We start from the raw sequence: 19,675 nt of genomic DNA, 5'->3' as shown, positions 1-19,675 counted from the left end.
CAAAGTTGATCCCTGTTAATACAGTCATACGCCTGCTTAAAATCAACAAATATTAAGTGAAGATCTTTATTAAACTCATAGAATTTTTCCATAACCTGTCGTAGAGTAAAAATGTGGTCACTTGTCGATTTCCCCTTTACGAATCCACACTGATAGTCACCTATTATGTCTACCGTATAGATTTCGAGTCTATGTAAAATGACAATAGATAGTATTTTGTAGATCGAGTCTAAAAGACTGATTCCTCTATAGTTTTCTACTCTTGAAGGGTCACCTTTTTTGAAAATTGGGTATATGATTGCCATTTTCCAATCATTCTCGATTTGTTCACTCCTCCATACTTCTGCAATGATACATTTTATAGTTTTCAGGAGGTCTTTTCCTCCTATCTTTAAGAGTTCTGAATTAATGTTGTCTTCGCCTGGTGTTTTATTATTTTTTAAAGTATTCACAATTTGTTCTATTTCTTCCTGGTTTGGTTCTGGCAATTCAGGTTCTACGGTGTCTCTTATTACTTGTTCATAAGACAGGTCGTTATTGTATTGATTATCATTATTGTTATTCAGTAGTTTCTCGAAGAAAGTTCTAAAATTATTGACTATCTGTTCCGGATCTGATAATAAATTATTATCATCGTCCTTCATTATTGAAGTACGCGCCTTAAATCCTTCTTTAATTGATTTGCATCTTTCGAAAAACAGTCTTGGGTTCATTCTGTATGTTTCCATCTCTTCTAGGGCTTTCTTTTCTGAGAGTCTTTTTTGTTGTCTGATTATTTTATTGGCCAAAGTTCTTGCTCTTGTATAATTATCTATATTGCTGCTGCTGGGGTCTTGTAGCATTATTTGTCTAGTTGCTTGACGTTTGTCAACCGCTTCCTGGCATTCCTTGTTAAACCATGATTTCTTTTTCCCCTTATTTTTCATTCTTAGGTTTTCTGCTGCTTTAGTCACCGATTTCTTTATTTTTGACCATGTAGATATTTTTTCTTTGTCTTGATTCTTTTCATAATTGTTAATTGTCTGTGTTACCCTAGCTCTGTACGCCATTATTTCGTTGGGATTTTTTAGCTTGTCTCCATCTAATTTAACAGCCTTATTAAATTGTTTTTTATTCCTCCACTTTACGGATAGGGTCAACACAAACCTCGCAATCACTAAATAGTGATCAGAGTCCCCGTCTGCACCTCTGTATGTTCTGACATTTTTAATACACGTTTGGAATCTCTTATCAATTACTACGTGGTCAATTTGGGATTTCGTTTTCCCATCTGGTGAGGTCCAAGTCTGCTTATGAATATTTTTCTTGGGAAAGTATGTGCTACTGATTATAAGATTTTTGGCCGTCGAGAAGTCTATTAGTTTCATGCCATTGTCATTTGAGGTGTTGTGTAAACTTTCATGACCGATAGTTGGACGAAAGGGAACTTCTTTACCTATTTGAGCATTAAAATCCCCTACAATTACTTTTATACAGTTCTTTGGTAGTGAGTCAAAAGTTCTTTCTAAAACTTCGTAAAATAGATCCTTCTCTTCTTCCTCTTTCTCCTCAGTTGGTGCATAACAATTAATTACAATTATATCAGATATGCGTCCTCTTATACGAATATAACAGATACGCTCATCAATTGCCACAAAGGACTTAACGCTAGGCATAATCCCCTCATTTACAACAAAACCTACTCCTTTTTCATGTCTGTTATTCTTTGTTCCGCTATAAAATATGGTGCTATTGTTAGACCTTATATTTCCTTCGCCAGTCCAGCGGATTTCTTGGATAGCTACCAGAGGCATTTTGTACTTTTCCACTTCTTCAGTTATAATTTTGAGTGCACCGGGTTTATAAAGGGTTCTGATGTTCCATGTTCCTATCCTTAATTCCATGTGGTTTCCTTTCCAGTTTCCAGTAATTTTACCATTTATATCATCATAGTTCCGAGGCTTAGTTAGAAGATTCACAACATAGAAAGATTTTAAGAGGCCGGGTTGTTAGCCCGACGCTCAACCCTCAAAAACTGTGAGGGGCAGTCTGAAACAACTAGTTAAAGTCATTTCAGGGCTCGGGGTCCCGGGTTCGCCTTGCCCGTATCACCATAAGGTGATTCCCCTGGGGGAATAAAATATTAATAATCAAAACAAAAATATACGTACTGCCACTATCTAGAAAAATACATATAATAATAATAAATTAGTTACTATAGAAAACTGTATTCAAAAATTTCATTACTGGACTTTTAATTTCAAATTAATTAATATAAACAATCATTTCTACTTAATATTAATGACGATATCACAACATTTACCAATGCTATAATTCTCTCTACTCATTCAGCAATAAGTAAAACACAATACAAAGGGAAAAGATCACCCGTTCCTTGGTTGAACGCAGAATGCGACAATATAGCAAAAGAAAATATGAAGACATTTAGCATATTAAAAAAAAAAAAATAATAACATAGGCGATCTAATAAGATTCAAAATAATCCGAGCCAAAGCTAGAAATATACTTTAGACCAGTAAAACAAATTCATGGTGTAATTTCACTACATATTTTTCATCTCGGTCCAGCTTCAGAGTTATGGACCAATTAATCGTCAACATGACCATTATAAGTTAGAAATAATATTTAGTTGACAGCAAATCAATATTCGATAACCTTTTACGATTCACAACTACAAGTATATTTGGTTTGATTTTATTGTGAAATCAGAAAAGTTTAATATATTCGTGATAGTGATATCTAATTTAAATACATTGACTAGATAAATATTTATTATAAAATACAAATAAGACAATAAACATAAAATATACTTACAAGGTAATGCTGTAGAAAATATACATAATATACAATTAATCATTTATAAATAAATTTTATTAAATTTGAAATGTTAGTGATTTTCGTCATTGCAGGTTTTATCTCAGAAAAAACAGAAGGGAATCCTAAGGCTTATCGAAAAACCGTCCGACATTTCTATATTTTAAATGTGCTACCATGTACCGAGAAATTCCCTTTATTTTAAGTTTTCTGTGTTTTGTGGCTACACTGTTAATCTGCAATTCCACTTATAACAACAACAACAGTACAAGGTACAGTACACATGGCTAAGACGTTCAAACGTTCTGACGATTTTCGTACTCCATCACGGTTACGTCTCGATTTTTTTGCGCTCCTAAGTCCAAACGTTTTTTGTTTTTTTTGTTATTTGCTGTTATTTGTTTTGGTATTGTATACATTATTTACCAATAGACCATTCAAGGTAAGAACAAATTATATTTTACGGTATTTACTAATGTTATGTCCAATTTAATTTTAAATATGTTATTTACTTACCCATAAAATTCAACATAAGTATTTACAAATATGACATAATAAGCACATGTAAATTAATGTGTATTAAGTATTTCTTAAAATAATTTAACACATTGGAGATCTAAATAATTTGTATTTTATTTTTGAACCAAGATACTAGATGTTAAATATGATTATTATTACTTTAGGTGTGTTTCTTGGGTTGAAAAATGCGAAGCTCAATATTTACCGACGCAGATCTTGATGTTCTTAACAAAACGTACAAGTTGTGCTCCTTGCATTTTGAAACAAACATGTTTCAAAATACTTTAAAAAATAGACTCACTAAGACTGCTATCCCGACATTATTTGCCAAAAAACCAGCAGAATATCAAGATATTTCTTTTGTCGGCTGCGAAAATTTTGAAATTTCAAATCTGTCGAGCAAGGGTAGTTTAATGGCTGATAACATTTTATCAGTTGATAACCACCCATCATGTTCAACACCTGGTATGTGACTTATTGTTTTATAAAACATTTATATAATTTTATTGCCTTTGTTTTTTGCATATTAGGTAATTTCGGATTAGGTGTATTACCAAAAATGTACGGTGTACTTGTTGATTACTTATCCAATATTTTAATACAATTTATGTTATTCTTGGTTTAGTTTCGTCTTCTTTACGGTCTATTATTGGTGGAGGTGTATCTGTATCCACTTCTACAGAGATATGTGAAGCAACAACAGGTTCGCAAACTCCTGGACACTTGTCATTGAAAGCTCTAAGAAAAAAACTTGCCGAAGCTCCTACCACTATCAAGAAATTGGAAAATGATGTTATTCGTCTTTCAGTATGTTTGGTGCAGTCAGACACCATTGAAAATGTACTCAAATTAGTTGAAAAGTATATTTCACCTTCATTATTTATTCTGGTAAAAAATAATGTCCTTAATAAAGACAAAAACCCAAAAGGAAGCCGTTTTTCAAATGAAATTAAACAATTTGCACTTACAATCTATTTTCTGGGTCCTAGTGTCTTTCATTTGCTTCAAAGAAATTTTTGTCTTCTTACTATTAGAACCCTGAGAAAAATTACTTCTAAATATGAATTTCAACCTGCACTTAATGATTTTATGTTTAATTTTCTATCTTTCAAAACTAAAACTTTTTCTTCTGATGCGTTAAACTGAATTCGCTGCGCCGACGAAATGTCACTTAAAACAAACTTATTTTATAACTTATCTAAAGATCAAATAATTGGTTTTAATTATTCAAAGTCAAGTAAAACATATGATCCTGCCAAAAATGTCCTTGTTCTTATGATTATAGGTATTAATCATAATTGGAAACAGCCACTTGCATATTATTTAATTTCTAATATTTGTACAGGTACTGATTTAAATATTATAATTGTTTCTACTATTCGAAAACTTAAGAATAATAATATTAATATTAAAGCTTTTGTTACCGATAAAGGTTCTAACTTCGTAATTTTTTCCAAAATCAATGGTGTTACTCCTGAAGAGCCATATTTTGAAGTTGACAATGACAAAATTATATATATCTTTGACCCACCTTATTCGTTGAAATCGACTCGAAATATGTTTTTATTACTCAATTTGATTGTTAATGATGATGTAATACAGTGTATCCCAACCTTTTTTTTACTCGACGCCCCTTTTAGATTTTAAAAATCTCACACCCCCCCAATCAATTTTTTAAAATGATAAACGTTTTATTTTTTAATAAGCTATTTAATTTAAGACAAAATATCATTTAACATTTTAACGCTACAATTTAGTTAATTTTAAATTTAAATCTAAAACCTAACCTAACGTCAAGTACCTGTCAAGATAATTATTTTGATATTATTTAAGTGTCTATAAATATTATACCTAAATAATTCTGTGGATTACATTTGGTATTTTATTCTACGCAGTTATACATTTCATTACAATCAGTTATAAACAAAAAAAATTTAAATGATAGATAAGCGTCCCCTTTAGCGCCCCCCTTATAAAAACGCCCCCTTCAAAATAAAAAATGCCCACAAGGGGGCGGTAGCGCCCACGTTGGTAATCACTGATGTAATAGAAAAAAAACATGTTAATACTTTTTTAACTATGACTCAAAGTTTAATGTGCGAATGGCTCCTAAATTAACTTATTCACATATTCATCCAAGTCCTTTTGAAAGAATGAAGGTTAGATTAGCGGCTCATGTATTTAGTCATAGTGTAGCCGCAGGAATGTCTGCAGCATTGAATCAGGGTATTCTACCAAAAACCTCTAAATATACAATCAATTTTATTAATTTTATGGATAGATTATTTGATATTTTTAATTCATCTGATACACCAAATAGCAAAATATATAATAATCCTTTCACAAATGATGGACATCAGTTAGATCATTTAAAGAAAATGGTTGAAATGTTTAAAAACATGAAAGTAATTATTAAGTATGATGGATCTGATGTGACTAAAAGAGTAAATTTTATTAATGGTAGGTTGATTATCATATCGGGTTTAATAATGTTGTGGGATACCTTAAACCCTGAACAAAATAAAGGATTTTCCTTTCAGACAGGCCGAATCAATCAAGACTGTTTAGAACATTTGTTCGGAATATTTCGTCAACAACATGGTAATAGTTATAATCCTACACCCATTTAGTTTATTTGGGCCTTTAAAAAAATATTTTGCCTTGAATATTTTAAGCATTCTCCAAATGCAAATTGCATTGAAGATCTTGATAGTGTTCTTTGTAAAGTAAATGAATTAAATAATGTTTCACCATCGTTTCAAAAAATTGTTAATCCCAAACAATCAAAAGATAATCTTTTTTAATTCAATCCTATCTCTATCAGTACTGTATACTACAGAAAATTAAATATTCCTGAAACTAATGCTCTAACAGATATATGCGGATATCTAATGAGAAAATGTTTAGAAAAACGTGTTTGTCAGGAAAACCTTGAACAATCTTTTCTTATATGTTTTTTTCAAATCTACTTCTAATGATAATTCTCTTTATGGAAAATTACGTTATTAATGCCACACGATGACTTTTACAATTATATCTTTAAAATACGAAGTATTTTTATTGAACATTTTCCTTTCTTAGCTACTGAAGACAATATAAGGCTAAGTTAAAAGATTTATTAGTAAACACACGTTTAAAACACCCTTGTGAATATTTTAACAAAACATTTTTATTAAATTTATTTATAAGGTTTAGAATTTTTTCATCCATTAAATTTTTAAATAAATCTTTAGTATCATAGAAAAAGTTAGGAAAAATAGAAAATTGACGATTTTAAAACATTTGTAAAATATGATTTTTGTTTGTATTAATTTTATTATTATTATTATTATTGTTATTTTAACTTTATTATTTTGTAATTTTTTAGTAAAGTACTAATGTGCTTTCATAATTAAGAGGACGCTATACATGCATGTGTTGTCTCCGTCTTACAAATGTAAAACATTCCTTTCTTTTCCGTGTAAAACAGTTATTGCAATGTTTTACATTTGTAAGACGGAGACAACACATACGTGTATAGCATCCTCTTAATATTCCTCGTTGGGTAACTACCAAAGTCTGAATTTTCCTATTAAATAAATTATAATGTTAACTTGTTATGCGTGTTGATTGTAATATTTGTTTTATTATTTGTAATTATTGTATACGATGATGTAATTTGTTTTTGATACTTTACAAAAAAAAAAATAAAAAAAAAAATTGAATTTATACTGTGTAATAATTTAAATTTTACAGCTCTTAGAGAGTAGTAAATATGAATTTGAGGTATCACTACTGACTATAGGCACAGGTTATGTAACAATGTCACATACAACATACTTCTACGTTCTACCAGTATATTTATTTAGAATAAATCTTCAATTTTTCTACGCAATTGCGTGTACTAATTACACAAGTACTATATTATATAAAAAAAATTAGTACTGCTTAGATTATTTAAAATCAGCGTACATAATTTGTTTTGTAATCTTCTGTGTACCTATTCATTTTTGTTTTTTCATCAACTAGGTAAATAATGATAAATAAAATATGTATAGTTTTTGTTTTTCTTAGATTCTGTACTTAGAAAAATGGTAAAAATGCAATTTCTTAAAAAAAATCGGTTTGTTTGTTGGAATATAATAATACATATTTAGAAATTTGAACGAATAAACAGTGCTGCACGGTATAAAGAAAAAAAGAGAAATTCCCGGTACGTGTCAGCACCGTTTAAATTCTAGAAATGTCGGACGTAGTTTTATCATCTCCCATAAGAGTCTATATAATATGTTAAATGAAATATGATTCCCTTCTGTTTGTTCTGTGGTTTTATCTACGAATACTGATAGTGATGAAACAGTATAAAATATTAATTACGTACGATATGTGAACATTTATAATATTATATAGTATGACAATTATTATATTTATACGTTCATATTTTCGAGTATTGTTAAAAATAATGTTGACATTTATTTTAATAAAATTCACATTTGAAGGGTTTAGCACTATAGTTGAAGCACTCGTAACCCGCAACTGAAATAAGTTGCCTTCCAACCGCTCGAACCACACATATACATAAGTACCTACTATTTTTTTAATTTTTTTGTCGCGCCGCCTCTAAGTTCATCGATCGGGCAAATAGATAGAAAGACAATTCAACGACCATACTATTCTACGAAAACAATTTAATGAAAGAAATATTATTTTATTTTGGTATAACAACCTTAAGTTACAATCAGGTTAATAAACTTATTTTTCAACACTTTATGCAAGAATAGTAGTGATGCATTTTTTTAGTTTAGCAGTTCACGACACCATTGTCTTTTTTGTTTTTTATGGGAACTTTCGATTGGATGACAAGGGAAGTTAGATTATGGATTAGGTTGCTATTGAATCGTTTATAGTGAAGCTTAATTAATTCAGTGACGATGAGTAAATTTAAGTCAGAGTGATGGGCTTTATTGGAAACACAGAACGCATCTTTAGAGATGTCGTGAAAAATATAAAATGTAACCTGCAAAAATGTATGTTAAATTAGGACCATTGTAAAGATTTCAGTGCCTGGTTGAGCAAGCATAAGACGCTTAGCACTTTTTGGGATTTCCATATTACCACTAGGTGCTTTTTGGTATTTCCACTTTACCACCGATCACATTGACGTTCTATGCACTTTACCACCCAGTAGACGGAAAAATGTCACTTTTCAACGCTTTAAGCGTTATGGAAAACTTAACTTTCGATGCTGGCGTTATAAAAAATACTTTACGAACAACATAATCTTATAGGAACTCTAATGTTTCTGATCTTCGATTTTATTACGTGCCAATTGATCAAAAAATACTTGCTCGCAAACGATGATTAATCGAAGAAGTAACATCTGCGATGATACACGTTCATTTGGTTAGGTTAGGTGCACGGTATTCACAGTTAAAACCTAACCTAACCTATGGTATTTAGTATATATTTATCCATATAAATTAAATTGACATTGAAGCTAATTTATGAAATAATAAATACAATTACCTAAAATATATAGATCTCAAACAGAATAAAATATTAATAATCAAAACAAAAATATACGTACTGCCACTATCTAGAAAAATACATATAATAATAATAAACTAGTTACTATAGAAAACTGTATTCAAAAATTTCATTACTGGACTTTTAATTTCAAATTAATTAATATAAACAATCATTTCTACTTAACATTAATGACGATATCGCAACATTTACCAATGCTATAATTCTCTCCGCTCATTCATCAATAAGTAAAACACAATACAAAGGGAAAAGATCACCCGTTCCTTGGTTGAACGCAGAATGCGACAATATAGCAAAATAAAATATGAAGACATTTAACATATTTAAAAAAAATAATAATAACATAGGCGATCTAATAAGATTCAAAAAAATCCGAGCCAAAGCTAGAAATATACTTTAGACCAGCAAAACAAATTCATGGTGTAATTTCACTACATATTTTTATAATATTTATTAATAATATTTTCATAATATTAATTTTTTTTTTTTTTTTTTTGCTTTACACGCCCTCAAGGCGTTTCGCAGCTTCTACCAAGTCTCTCCAGTGACCCCTGTTATCAGCCTCCTCCATTACTGCGGATTGATCCATTCTTTTTAGATCACTCTTTACACGATCCATCCACCGCTGATGCGGTCTTCCTCGCGGTCTCTTCCCAGACGGGTTATTACTTAAAACTTTATGGATCAGCTCCTGCTTCGCTCTCCAAACATGCCCAGCCCATTCTAATCTTTTGGATATTAGGAAACTTTGAATGTTTGTTTTGTTGAAAAGCCTTTCTATGTCTGTGTTTTTCCTGCGCTCATATTCCCCATTATTCGGGTTTCGTATAGGACCATATATTCTTCTCAGAATCTTTCTCTCAAACCTCAACAGTTTTCCTTCGTCACCCTTTGTTGTTGACCATGTCTCACATCCATACAATATGACTGGACGTAGGTAAGTAGTGTAAAGTTTTACCTTTGATTCTTTAGACAGAAGTCTTGATTTGAACATGTTATTCATGGCGAAATAACTTCGATTTGCTGTTGCTAATCTCAAATTTATTTCATTGTGCATATTATTGTTTGCATTTATATTAACTCCGAGGTATTTAAAGTTATCCACCTGCTCAAAAGTGTATTGGCCTATATTGAGGTTTTGTTTATTGATTAAACGCCTAGACATTATAATATATTTTGTTTTATCTTCATTGATTTTCAGTCCTATTCTTTGGCTAGCTTCTATTAACTTAGCTGTACTTGAGGCTATCTGGTCTTGCGATTCTCCCATGATAACAATGTCATCGGCATATGCTAGTAAGGTCCTGTTCCCAACTAGTTCCATGGATCTGTTATCCTTCATATCTCTTACTACTTGTTCTAGTGCCAAATTAAATAATACTGGAGACAGAGCGTCACCTTGTCTTAACCCTGTTTTGACTTCAAAACTTTCGGACATTTCTCCCATATACCGCACTTGGCAAAACGTGTTTTCATTGCAGCTTTTGACCAGTCTTACAAGTTTTGAAGGGATTCCAAAATTCATAAGTATCGTCCAAAGTTGATCCCTGTTAATACAGTCATACGCCTGCTTAAAATCAACATATTTAAAAAAAATAATAATAACATAGGCGATCTAATAAGATTCAAAAAAATCCGAGCCAAAGCTAGAAATATACTTTAGACCAGCAAAAAAAAATTCATGGTGTAATTTCACTACATATTTTTCATCTCGGTCCAGCTTCAGAGTTATGGACCAATTAATCGTCAACATGAACATTATAAGTTAAAAATAATATTTAGTTGACAGCATGTTGATGTTCGATATATAAATAGATAGAAAGATAATTCATATATCTATGCAACAACCATGTAATATGTAATTTGTTTACCTCTATATAAGTAGTATATTTTTGTATGTTCACAGCCAGCTTTTCCACGGCTTTTCTACGGTTTTTCAAGGGGAAAATTCTCCCTTGGAGCACACTGATTTACCGCGTAACACAATACGGTGATTACACAAGATTGTCCACCTATTTGCCACTTACACAAAAATATTTACCGTATCAACTATTTTTTCCCTTTTTTTTTTAAATTTTTTCAATCAAATATCGCTAATTTTTATAAAAATTACAGGGTGATTGTTTTTATGTTTTTAATCACGTTGGTTACACTGTTCTAGTTTTTAAAAATTTATATATTTAATTTCTACTATTTAGTTGCAAGTTAATAATTTTACATTTAGTTACTGCTGATCCGTCGTGTATTCGAGTTGTGTTTTTTCAAGTTATTATTTCAATTAATTAAAGAAATTAATTTACCAAAACTTTCAAACGATTTTCAATCATTAGTTCATCGTATACGAAATAATTCAGTTCCAACCCATCCAGGATATACTTCAATTTATTCAAGATTAAGATCTTTCGAACATTTTCCTTTAAATTGTTTTCAAAATAAATATGCTCTAGCTCAGGAGTCGGAAAGTAATTTCTATTGGAGTCCTAAAGATTAAAATAATAAATCAATGAGGTCCAGTGAAAAAAATTTTTTTCAAATCTTTATATTATATTAAAAATAGCAGTATAAAAATAAAAATAATTATTCAGTTATTACAATTAATTTATATTAAAAATTACAATATTAAAAGTATGAAAAAATATATATTTATTACAGTAAATTATTTAACCGATTATTACCTGCCCGATAAAATATTTTTCAATGAATTATGATATAACTATAATCTGAGTTTGATAAATTAAATTAAATAAATGTCTGTATTAATAATAATACTATTACAGAAAATAGCATAATGAAGTACAATGTGTCGACAGGGTCCATAGTTTTGCCTTCCGCGGTCCCGATCCGGACCGCGGTCCGCCAGTTGCCGATCCCTGCTCTAGCTGAATGTGGGTTAAAATATACAGGAGTAGAAGATATCGTCGAATGCTTTTGCTGTGGACTTATTCTTCATAATTGGAAACGAGAAGATGACGTTTGGATTGAACATTGCAGATATAATCCAAAGTGTATATATGTATTATTAATGAAGGGAAATCAATTTGTTCAAAGAATGTTAAGTAAATATTGTAACAATGAATATATTTGTAATTGTGAAACTAGGTCATACGATACCGTTTGCTAAATCATGTTCTTTCATTATATGTTGTAATAAATAAAAAAAATATTATAAACAACTTATATGTGTTAGTTTTTAATCTAATATCTCGTGGACGTGTAGTTCAGTGGATTAGTGCGTTAATTCATCATGGTTCTACCTCTAATCGTATCAAAATCAACCTTCGACATTCGTCCGTATAGTAAGAAGAGCGTTACAGTCGGTTTATTAATTAATAAACAAATTTCGATTATTGTGTTATTAGAATGTAAATTATCAAAGAAGATAATTACTTTAAACTTAGAACAATGGTTTACACTCATGTCTGAATCTAATTACATTTCAATTACTAATAATTTACACACCAGATGTAGACGAACAAAAATATCTGATAACTTTACATATTCAACTAATGTTAAGCAGAGTTCAATTACTTTACATATCATTATATCAATGATGATTGTATCACTTTATCACATATAGATTTATGTAGACTTAAACAGCTTCAACATTGTGTAGACCTCTACATTGCAGAAAAACAGAAACGTCTACCAAGCTACATTTAACACAGCTTACGATCTAATAAAAAACGACGTCCGTGGTCTAGCTATCAGTTGTCAGAGAAATGAATTCACAAACCAGTATATACAAAACTATGATTTTAGTTATTACACTCATCTGCAAAACAATGACACATCATTCCTATATGAAATATTACAATACCATTTTAATACAATGTCAGACTTAATACTTCAGGATTTAATAGTATAAAATAAATAAATATTTATATAATATATTGTATTGTTTATTCAATAAAAAACTCATTTTAAAAAAAAAAAAACATATAATAATTAGCCTATTATTTTACTTTTGATTGTACGACGTCCTGGGTCTTGTAGCATCATGTCAAATATTGACTGCATGGTCTGATTCAAGCTAACATTCAATGTCTGGTCTTTTGACTTTTCGCTTGTATACAACTTAACACCAGCTTCACTAAACTTCCACCTATAATTATTTTTTTTTTTTTAATCATGAAATTAAGTTAAAATAAAAATACCTATTGAAAAAGATTAACAATAGTTTAAAAAAAGTAAATTAATGATAAATTATTTACATATCCTTAACTGGAACATTTTCAATATTTGAACATTTATAATGTGTTATCACCCAGTAATCTGTTGACTTCTCCTCAAATGTAGTTTTTATCGTAATTAAACCGTCACCTTGTCGAAAAGTTAACGAATTGAAAACTTCCTCATCATATTCTTCTGATCTTAAACGATCACCAACATTGTCTCTGTATGATGCATTCTAAAAAAAACGAAAAAGAATTTATGTGATCATTATAAAAAAATAATTTAACCAACCATTTTCATCTGCTTCTTTTTCATAGATTTTTTTTCAATCGTCTTCTCAACACCACGTTTTAAAGTGGTTTTTGTTTTAGATGTTGATTCTCATGGTTTAACTTTAGAGTCAACGGATCCACTGAAATGTTCATTCTATGAAACATAAAAAATAATATATTTTTTTTTTATTTAAAAATGTGCAAGTGGTTTTTTAACCGATATCTAAAAGAAATATATTTTATTTTTATGTATGTTTCTTAATAATTATAACCATAACGTTGAGTAGTGTTACGACTGACCTCCAATTTGTTATTTGGTTTTTAAAAAAAACTTTACTTACCTCTGATTCTGAAGAAATAATTGATGTTCTATAAGACATTTTTGAACTGCGTTGTAGACTGTTTTGAGGACTGAATTAAAATCTTGAAGACCGATGAACGTTAATGGTTTTACACTGGCTTTTTATACACAGATATTAGCCACTACCACAATAATTTTATATGTAAAATGCTAATGTTAATAGCAATGACTTGAAAAACCTTTCTACAAACTTGTTTTACATGAACACAAGTGGCATTATATGAATTATTAAAGAAACAGGATCTAAAATAATCACCCGCCTTGAAAATCAGATTTTATATAGAAACGTTAATGACCTTAAAAGACTTTTCAACAAATATGTAATATAAGCAATAATAGTATAATATATGTATATAATATTAACATTTATTAGAATCAAAAAATAATTATTATGAACCGGATTTAAGATATAAAAACGTTAACGGTTAATAGCAATGACCTGAAAAACATTTCCAAATAAAAATGATTATATATGAACATGAAATTATATGAACTGGTTAAAATATCAAATATAATTTACAATAAATTAGAATGTATATATTCAAATAGACTTCTCATATAATAATGTAATAAGAATTTGCATAAAAGACTACAAACATGTTCTTACATGGACAAAAGATAATGGTATTAAGTAATATAATGTACAATCACCTCAGGATTATGAGAGGTACCTAATATTCAACGTTCAAAGAGAGGGTTAAACTCTAGTATAAAACACCGAATTTTTAAACATAAAATCATCAGTTCACCAGCAGCTCTAACAGACCAAGAAGCTATCAGAACAGCAACCATCCTCGACTCTCCAGCAAAACAGTTACCTACCATCAAAAACACAAAAACATCTTCAACAACAGTGAAGAGCAACCACCAGCCAGACTCAGAAAACAGTCATCAGTCAGACTTAGAATACTTCAATACTAACTATGTAAGTACCTATTTTATTATTTTATTAAAACTTTTAATCTTTACTCCTATATTAAAAAAAAAAAACTAGAAACAGAATAACATTGATTTAAACACATCATCATTATAATAATATAGTTTGTATGATAATATTATCTATGTATATTATATATGATAAAATGTTAACATGATATTTATAAGATAGTATCACTATCACTAGTCAGTAATTACATTTTATTACACATCAGCAATCTACTATTAACCGACATAACCTTAAAATATATACCGTCTCTATCCAAGATCTATAAAGAAGAGGTTAGCCAGTAAGCAGAAAACGCGGTGATTGGCTGTTACGAGTGACGTAGTCAATAGACCTTATTAATAATATTAATTCACATTTCACGGTCTATAGGTGGTTTGTATGCTGTAGCTGTAGGCGCATTAACATTTTTAATTATAATTCAATTATAACATGAATGTGAATATATTTATTAATAATGTAATTATTTAATAAATCACCAATCTATTATGTAAATGTCGCATCCATTAAATGAAATAGTTATATTCTGTGGTGAAATCGACAATTTCATGAACTGGATGTCCAGATAGTGAAATTCACCAAGCTCAAGTTTTAGAGGGAGCAGCAATACATATTTTAAAACACGAAAACTACTCTACTCATTTTCTCGTTTAATTTGACAAGTTAAATATAATTAATACAGAAATAAGTACAAATGAATGATTATCATCATACATTTTTAATACCTACTTATAAGTTTATGGTGAATATTGGAACATATTTTTGTGCATTTTGACTGAAATTTTGACTCTTTTGGTTTACATTTTTACCACTATTTTTGTGCAAATAATTTAGGACACTTAATTGTTATTGATAGTAATTTATGGCATTAAAATGAAATTAAACGTAATACAATTTACAAAAATACAAAACAATTTATTAAGTGGAAAAGATACTAATTCTAATGTAGGTATATAATAATAATCAATATAATTTCACATTAAAAAAAAAAAAAAAAATAGGTATAAAAAGATTTTTTTCTTCTATATAATTACAACAAAATGCATTGAGGACAAAAATAATTTAAAATTTTTTTCACAATTTTTTTCATTTTTTTAGATAATTTTCTTTTTTCTATTCATTTATATTTCTGAAGGCATTCAAGAACTTTGTTATCCACTTCCTCAGAATTGGTTTTTTTCAGTGAAACAAGTTGTTTTGTCAAATTCTTTGATTGTAATTTTGATTCTTTTAATTGACCTGAAATGAATGCTAGTTTTTCTTTTAGAGCTGTTATTTGTACTGTTGATCTTATTAAATTTTCTTGAGCTAAATCATTTTCTCTGCTCTGGTTATCTGAATTCATATTTACAGAATGATTATAACAGAGCGATTCATTTGATGTAGACAGTTGTTCATAACAATCATTACTTTCTACTTCCTTAGAACAAAAATACATCTACAATTAGCATTATATTTCTATTGAAAATCAATATAGGTAATGTTTATGTTTAATAGGTCAATTACAACTAATTGGATAAGGCTATAGGTTTGTATATTTAATTTATTATACTCGTAGTACACACAAACACAGATTAAAAATCAATCATTACCTTCTGATTTTCAAGTATTATTTTATTGCTTATTGATCAAAAATTTATTTTTTGAATCCTTTTCAAACGATTTTCAGAACCTTCAGAAACTTTCTCGATTACTGATAGCTTTATAGATGGTACAGCTAAATAAATAAAAATAATTAACGGATCAGTACTAAGATTTAATACTTCAGACAACTTTAATGGTAAAAAAAATGTACTAATATCAGTTGTTATAAAAAAGATGTTCTTTATAAACAATATATTTTAATAGAGATGTATAATGTGTATGCCTATATGTTCAAAGGGTTTATCCCGTGTATTTAATAAAAATAAAATAAAATAAAATATTTTGGCTTTTTAAATTTACCAGATTTTTTAAGTTGTCTTTTTACTTTAATATTCAACAGTTCAGCTTGCAAATTTCGTTCAAAGTCATCTGGAAGAAAATGTTCTGAACAAATATGAGCTGTTTTTGGATTAAAACTATCTGCTCGTTTTGTTTTTGAAATCCAAGTCTTCAAGCGTTGAGGTTCGTTATCTTTTGGGAATGTATGGAATGAAACATCTCTTGATAAAGCTTTTGTGGCTTTTAAATTATTTTTGCAACATGCAACTGCACACATTGTTCCAGGCATATTGAAACAACTAAAAATATTTGTTGGCGTATTAAAAGATTCAATAATAAATTAACTAGGTATTCAATTAATAAGTATATAAAAATATATATCTTGTCTTTGAGTGGTACAGCCGTACAGCGAATACTGTAAAATAGACAGGCATATAATATACTATAATAATATTGATAGTGTATTGGTACTTTTATTAAACTTACGGATATATTTTTGATTATTCGTAAATTCGTGAAATAAAACAACAATTTGACGAAAAGAAATAAAGATTATCGAACGGTCTGAACGGAAGACGGAACACTCAAAACGAAGTAACGCACAAGGCACAACGCAAAACACAAAACGCAACGACCATTTGATTGTGATTTGAGGTCTATTGCCTACGTTACGCACTAGTCCACCCCGCACCGTTGTTATCAGTTCCTCACCTTCCACTGGCTAACCACTTCTTTATAGATCTTGGTCTCTATCACCATAGAACAGTTGTACTATCACCGCTTAATATTATCACCGAACGCGATATTTATTATTTTATAATATTTGATATCAATAATATAAAAAAATGTTATATTATCATAGTATAATATTCAATATTTACATAAAAATATTTCAATTTGAGCTAAGTTTTTATAATTGAAATAAGTAGTATAATATTCTTATTCTAATAAGTATTCAATAAGACTGTCTGCTATTAGATATAAAAAAATATGTCTATCTATAACGAATTGTATGTATTCATTTAACATTAGATAGGAGAAAAAATAAATTTAGTATATAACATTGAATATATAGTAATAGAATACATAGTAATATATGATATGTGTTCCTATATTTTAATCTTCATTTTTTATTTTTTATAAAGTTCATTTAATTTAGATAAAAATTAAATTATTTACAATACAGTTGGTTAATATATTTTATTACATTTTTTCTATATTAAATTGTAGGTATTCATTTAAAATTAATTAAGGGAAAAAAATAAATTTGATATACAACAAATACACAGGTATAAGTAATATATGATGTGTGTACCTATATTTTTAAACTTCATGAATATCATATTATAATATTCAATATTTACATAAAAAATATCTCAATTTGAGCTAAGTTTTTATAATTGAAATAGGTAGTATAATATTCTAACTCTAATAAGTATTCAATAAGACTGGCTGCTATTAGATATAAAAATATATATATATCTATTACAAATTGTATGTATTCATTTAACATTAGACAGGAGAAAAATAAATTTAGTACACAACAAATACATAGTTATAAGTAATATATAATATGTGTACCTACATTTTTAAACTTCATTTTTAATTTTTTATAAAGTTCATTTAATTCAGATAAAAATTAAATTATATACAATACAGTTGTTTAACATATTTGATAATTAGATTTTTTCCGTCTATGTTTCTATGATTTAGCATACTGTGTATTAACATTAATGAATTTGAAATAATATTACAGACAATGGATTCAAAAAACAAAGATGAACTTATGAATAAATATCAATATAATTTACAAACTATGGAATCATTAAGATTAGGGAATATTAAAGATAATAAAAATAATATATTAGAAACGAAAGAAATTAATAAAAAAATTAAAGAAATAAAACATAACATTTATTTAATCAGGATATTATGTTCATCATCAAATGAATTTGAAATCAATCAATTAAGAGATAAATTGTTTTCTTTAAAAGAAGAAAAAAGAGAAATATTTTATAAATATGGTAATAAATATATTGATTATGTTAGAAAAATGGATATCTGTTATGGAGAAAGATATAGTATGGATATGATGATACGTTGTCAAACATTTCATGACATTTTCTTTTCTAAGAAATTATGATTTTAATTTAATGTTTATAGCTATGTTTTTTTACTTGTAAAAATAAAAAAACAATTATTATTTAATGATGATGTGTGTTACTATTTTAATATTTTATTACTAGCAGATAGTTTGCAAAAATCTATATAATTTACAGAACATGACATCATACATTGAAAAAGAAATTAATGGAGTATTAAAACAACAGGCTGAAAATGAAAAATATGGTGAAAGAGAAGAGAAAAAATTTAAAAAATTAATCTACGATATTAATATTAAAATCAAAAAAGCAAACCTTAAGTCGACCAGAGAAAATTTATTAAAAAAAAAAAAAGAAATTAAAGCTAATTACGATGAATCAAATTATATAGGTTATCGATGTCAAAAAAGTATAAACTGTCATTTATCATACCTATATGATTTATTAAATAATAATTAAGTTCTTTAATTTCTTTTTTTTTAAACTAGTTGCTTAGGTTTGCTAAATATTGTATGATTTATATTAATAAAGTGATTAAAATATTATTATTGTTTATTATATTTTTTTTTTCATTTAATTTATTTTCAGCTTGAAAAGAAAAATGGTGACAAAACGTCAGCGAAACATATGCTGATGAAGGAATATTTGAAATTGAAAGATTTAAAAAATGTTCAAAAACTTTTATAGTTAAGAATAATTTAAAATTTTTAGACTATACACTTTTTTTTTAACTATACTTAAGATAAAATAATTCCAAAGTTAAAGGAATCATGTCTACAATCATCTATAAAATTTAATTTATATGTAGATAGTGTATATGAACGAATTATCACACAAGAAGTACAGGATATAGCATTTAAAACCTCTAATACACTTGCATGTAATTCCTCTGATTTTAATAAATTACTGAATGGGATGTTCAATAAATTATTAAGTGAAGAAGATGATTTTTTAGCAAAAGCTTCTGGCTGGTCACTTAAAACAATAGATGCATTACAATTGAGAATTAATATAGTAAATCCTCTCAGAGGAAGAACGTATC

At 28.3% G+C, this 19,675-nt stretch overlaps 3 protein-coding genes and 1 pseudogene across 3 annotated transcripts; 1 reads left to right on the top strand and 3 right to left on the bottom strand.

Annotated features, from left to right (window-relative positions):
* Positions 1 to 169: 169 nt before the first annotated feature.
* On the bottom strand, positions 170 to 3,604 carry LOC149056843 (uncharacterized). Its single transcript, XM_089223198.1, has 4 exons — positions 3,539 to 3,604; positions 1,032 to 1,940; positions 239 to 959; positions 170 to 189 (listed from the first exon to the last, which is right to left on the bottom strand). The coding sequence occupies exons 1-4, from the start codon at positions 3,602 to 3,604 to the stop codon at positions 170 to 172; spliced, it is 1,716 nt and encodes a 571-aa protein (XP_089079324.1).
* LOC149056842 (uncharacterized) lies at positions 3,603 to 6,137 on the top strand (annotated as a pseudogene).
* Positions 6,138 to 12,779: 6,642 nt separating this feature from the next.
* LOC149056841 (uncharacterized) lies at positions 12,780 to 13,973 on the bottom strand. The gene is made up of 4 exons (XM_089223325.1): positions 13,646 to 13,973; positions 13,324 to 13,458; positions 13,071 to 13,267; positions 12,780 to 12,961 (listed from the first exon to the last, which is right to left on the bottom strand). The coding sequence occupies exons 2-4, from the start codon at positions 13,345 to 13,347 to the stop codon at positions 12,805 to 12,807; spliced, it is 378 nt and encodes a 125-aa protein (XP_089079451.1). The 5' UTR covers positions 13,348 to 13,458; positions 13,646 to 13,973; the 3' UTR covers positions 12,780 to 12,804.
* A 1,124-nt stretch (positions 13,974 to 15,097) lies between these two features.
* Positions 15,098 to 17,417, bottom strand: LOC149056840 (THAP domain-containing protein 1-like). The gene is made up of 3 exons (XM_089223326.1): positions 16,553 to 17,417; positions 16,201 to 16,325; positions 15,098 to 16,028 (listed from the first exon to the last, which is right to left on the bottom strand). Exons 1-2 carry the CDS (start codon positions 16,818 to 16,820, stop codon positions 16,237 to 16,239), a joined length of 357 nt encoding a protein of 118 aa, XP_089079452.1. The 5' UTR covers positions 16,821 to 17,417; the 3' UTR covers positions 15,098 to 16,028; positions 16,201 to 16,236.
* Positions 17,418 to 19,675: the final 2,258 nt, after the last annotated feature.

Source organism: Diuraphis noxia, unplaced genomic scaffold (genome assembly GCF_037042655.1).
Source record: "Diuraphis noxia isolate RWA-SAM2 unplaced genomic scaffold, SU_Dnox_SAM2 contig0003, whole genome shotgun sequence".
Classification (NCBI taxonomy): domain Eukaryota; kingdom Metazoa; phylum Arthropoda; class Insecta; order Hemiptera; family Aphididae; genus Diuraphis; species Diuraphis noxia.
The sequence above is the reverse complement of the archived record's forward strand: the minus strand, read 5'-3'. Positions and strand labels throughout refer to the sequence as shown.

What these genes read in the sequence shown, in the direction of transcription:
- LOC149056840 (XM_089223326.1), bottom strand. Translation starts at nt 16,820, where the DNA reads ATGCCTGGAACAATGTGTGCAGTTGCATGTTGCAAAAATAATTTAAAA. An exon ending in AAGACAACTTAAAAAATCTG is followed by an intron (nt 16,326 to 16,552) that starts GTAAATTTAAAA and finishes TTATTTATTTAG; the next exon opens with CTGTACCATCTATAAAGCTA.
- LOC149056841 (XM_089223325.1), bottom strand. Translation starts at nt 13,347, where the DNA reads ATGAAAAAGAAGCAGATGAAAATG. An exon ending in AAAAGAAGCAGATGAAAATG is followed by an intron (nt 13,268 to 13,323) that starts GTTGGTTAAATT and finishes CGTTTTTTTTAG; the next exon opens with AATGCATCATACAGAGACAA. An exon ending in AATGTTCCAGTTAAGGATAT is followed by an intron (nt 12,962 to 13,070) that starts GTAAATAATTTA and finishes AAATAATTATAG; the next exon opens with GTGGAAGTTTAGTGAAGCTG.
- LOC149056843 (XM_089223198.1), bottom strand. Translation starts at nt 3,604, where the DNA reads ATGTTTGTTTCAAAATGCAAGGAGCACAACTTGTACGTTTTGTTAAGA. An exon ending in TAATGGCGTACAGAGCTAGG is followed by an intron (nt 960 to 1,031) that starts GTAACACAGACA and finishes TCAAAAATAAAG; the next exon opens with AAATCGGTGACTAAAGCAGC. An exon ending in AGAAAACTATAGAGGAATCA is followed by an intron (nt 190 to 238) that starts GTCTTTTAGACT and finishes CATTTTACATAG; the next exon opens with ACTCGAAATCTATACGGTAG.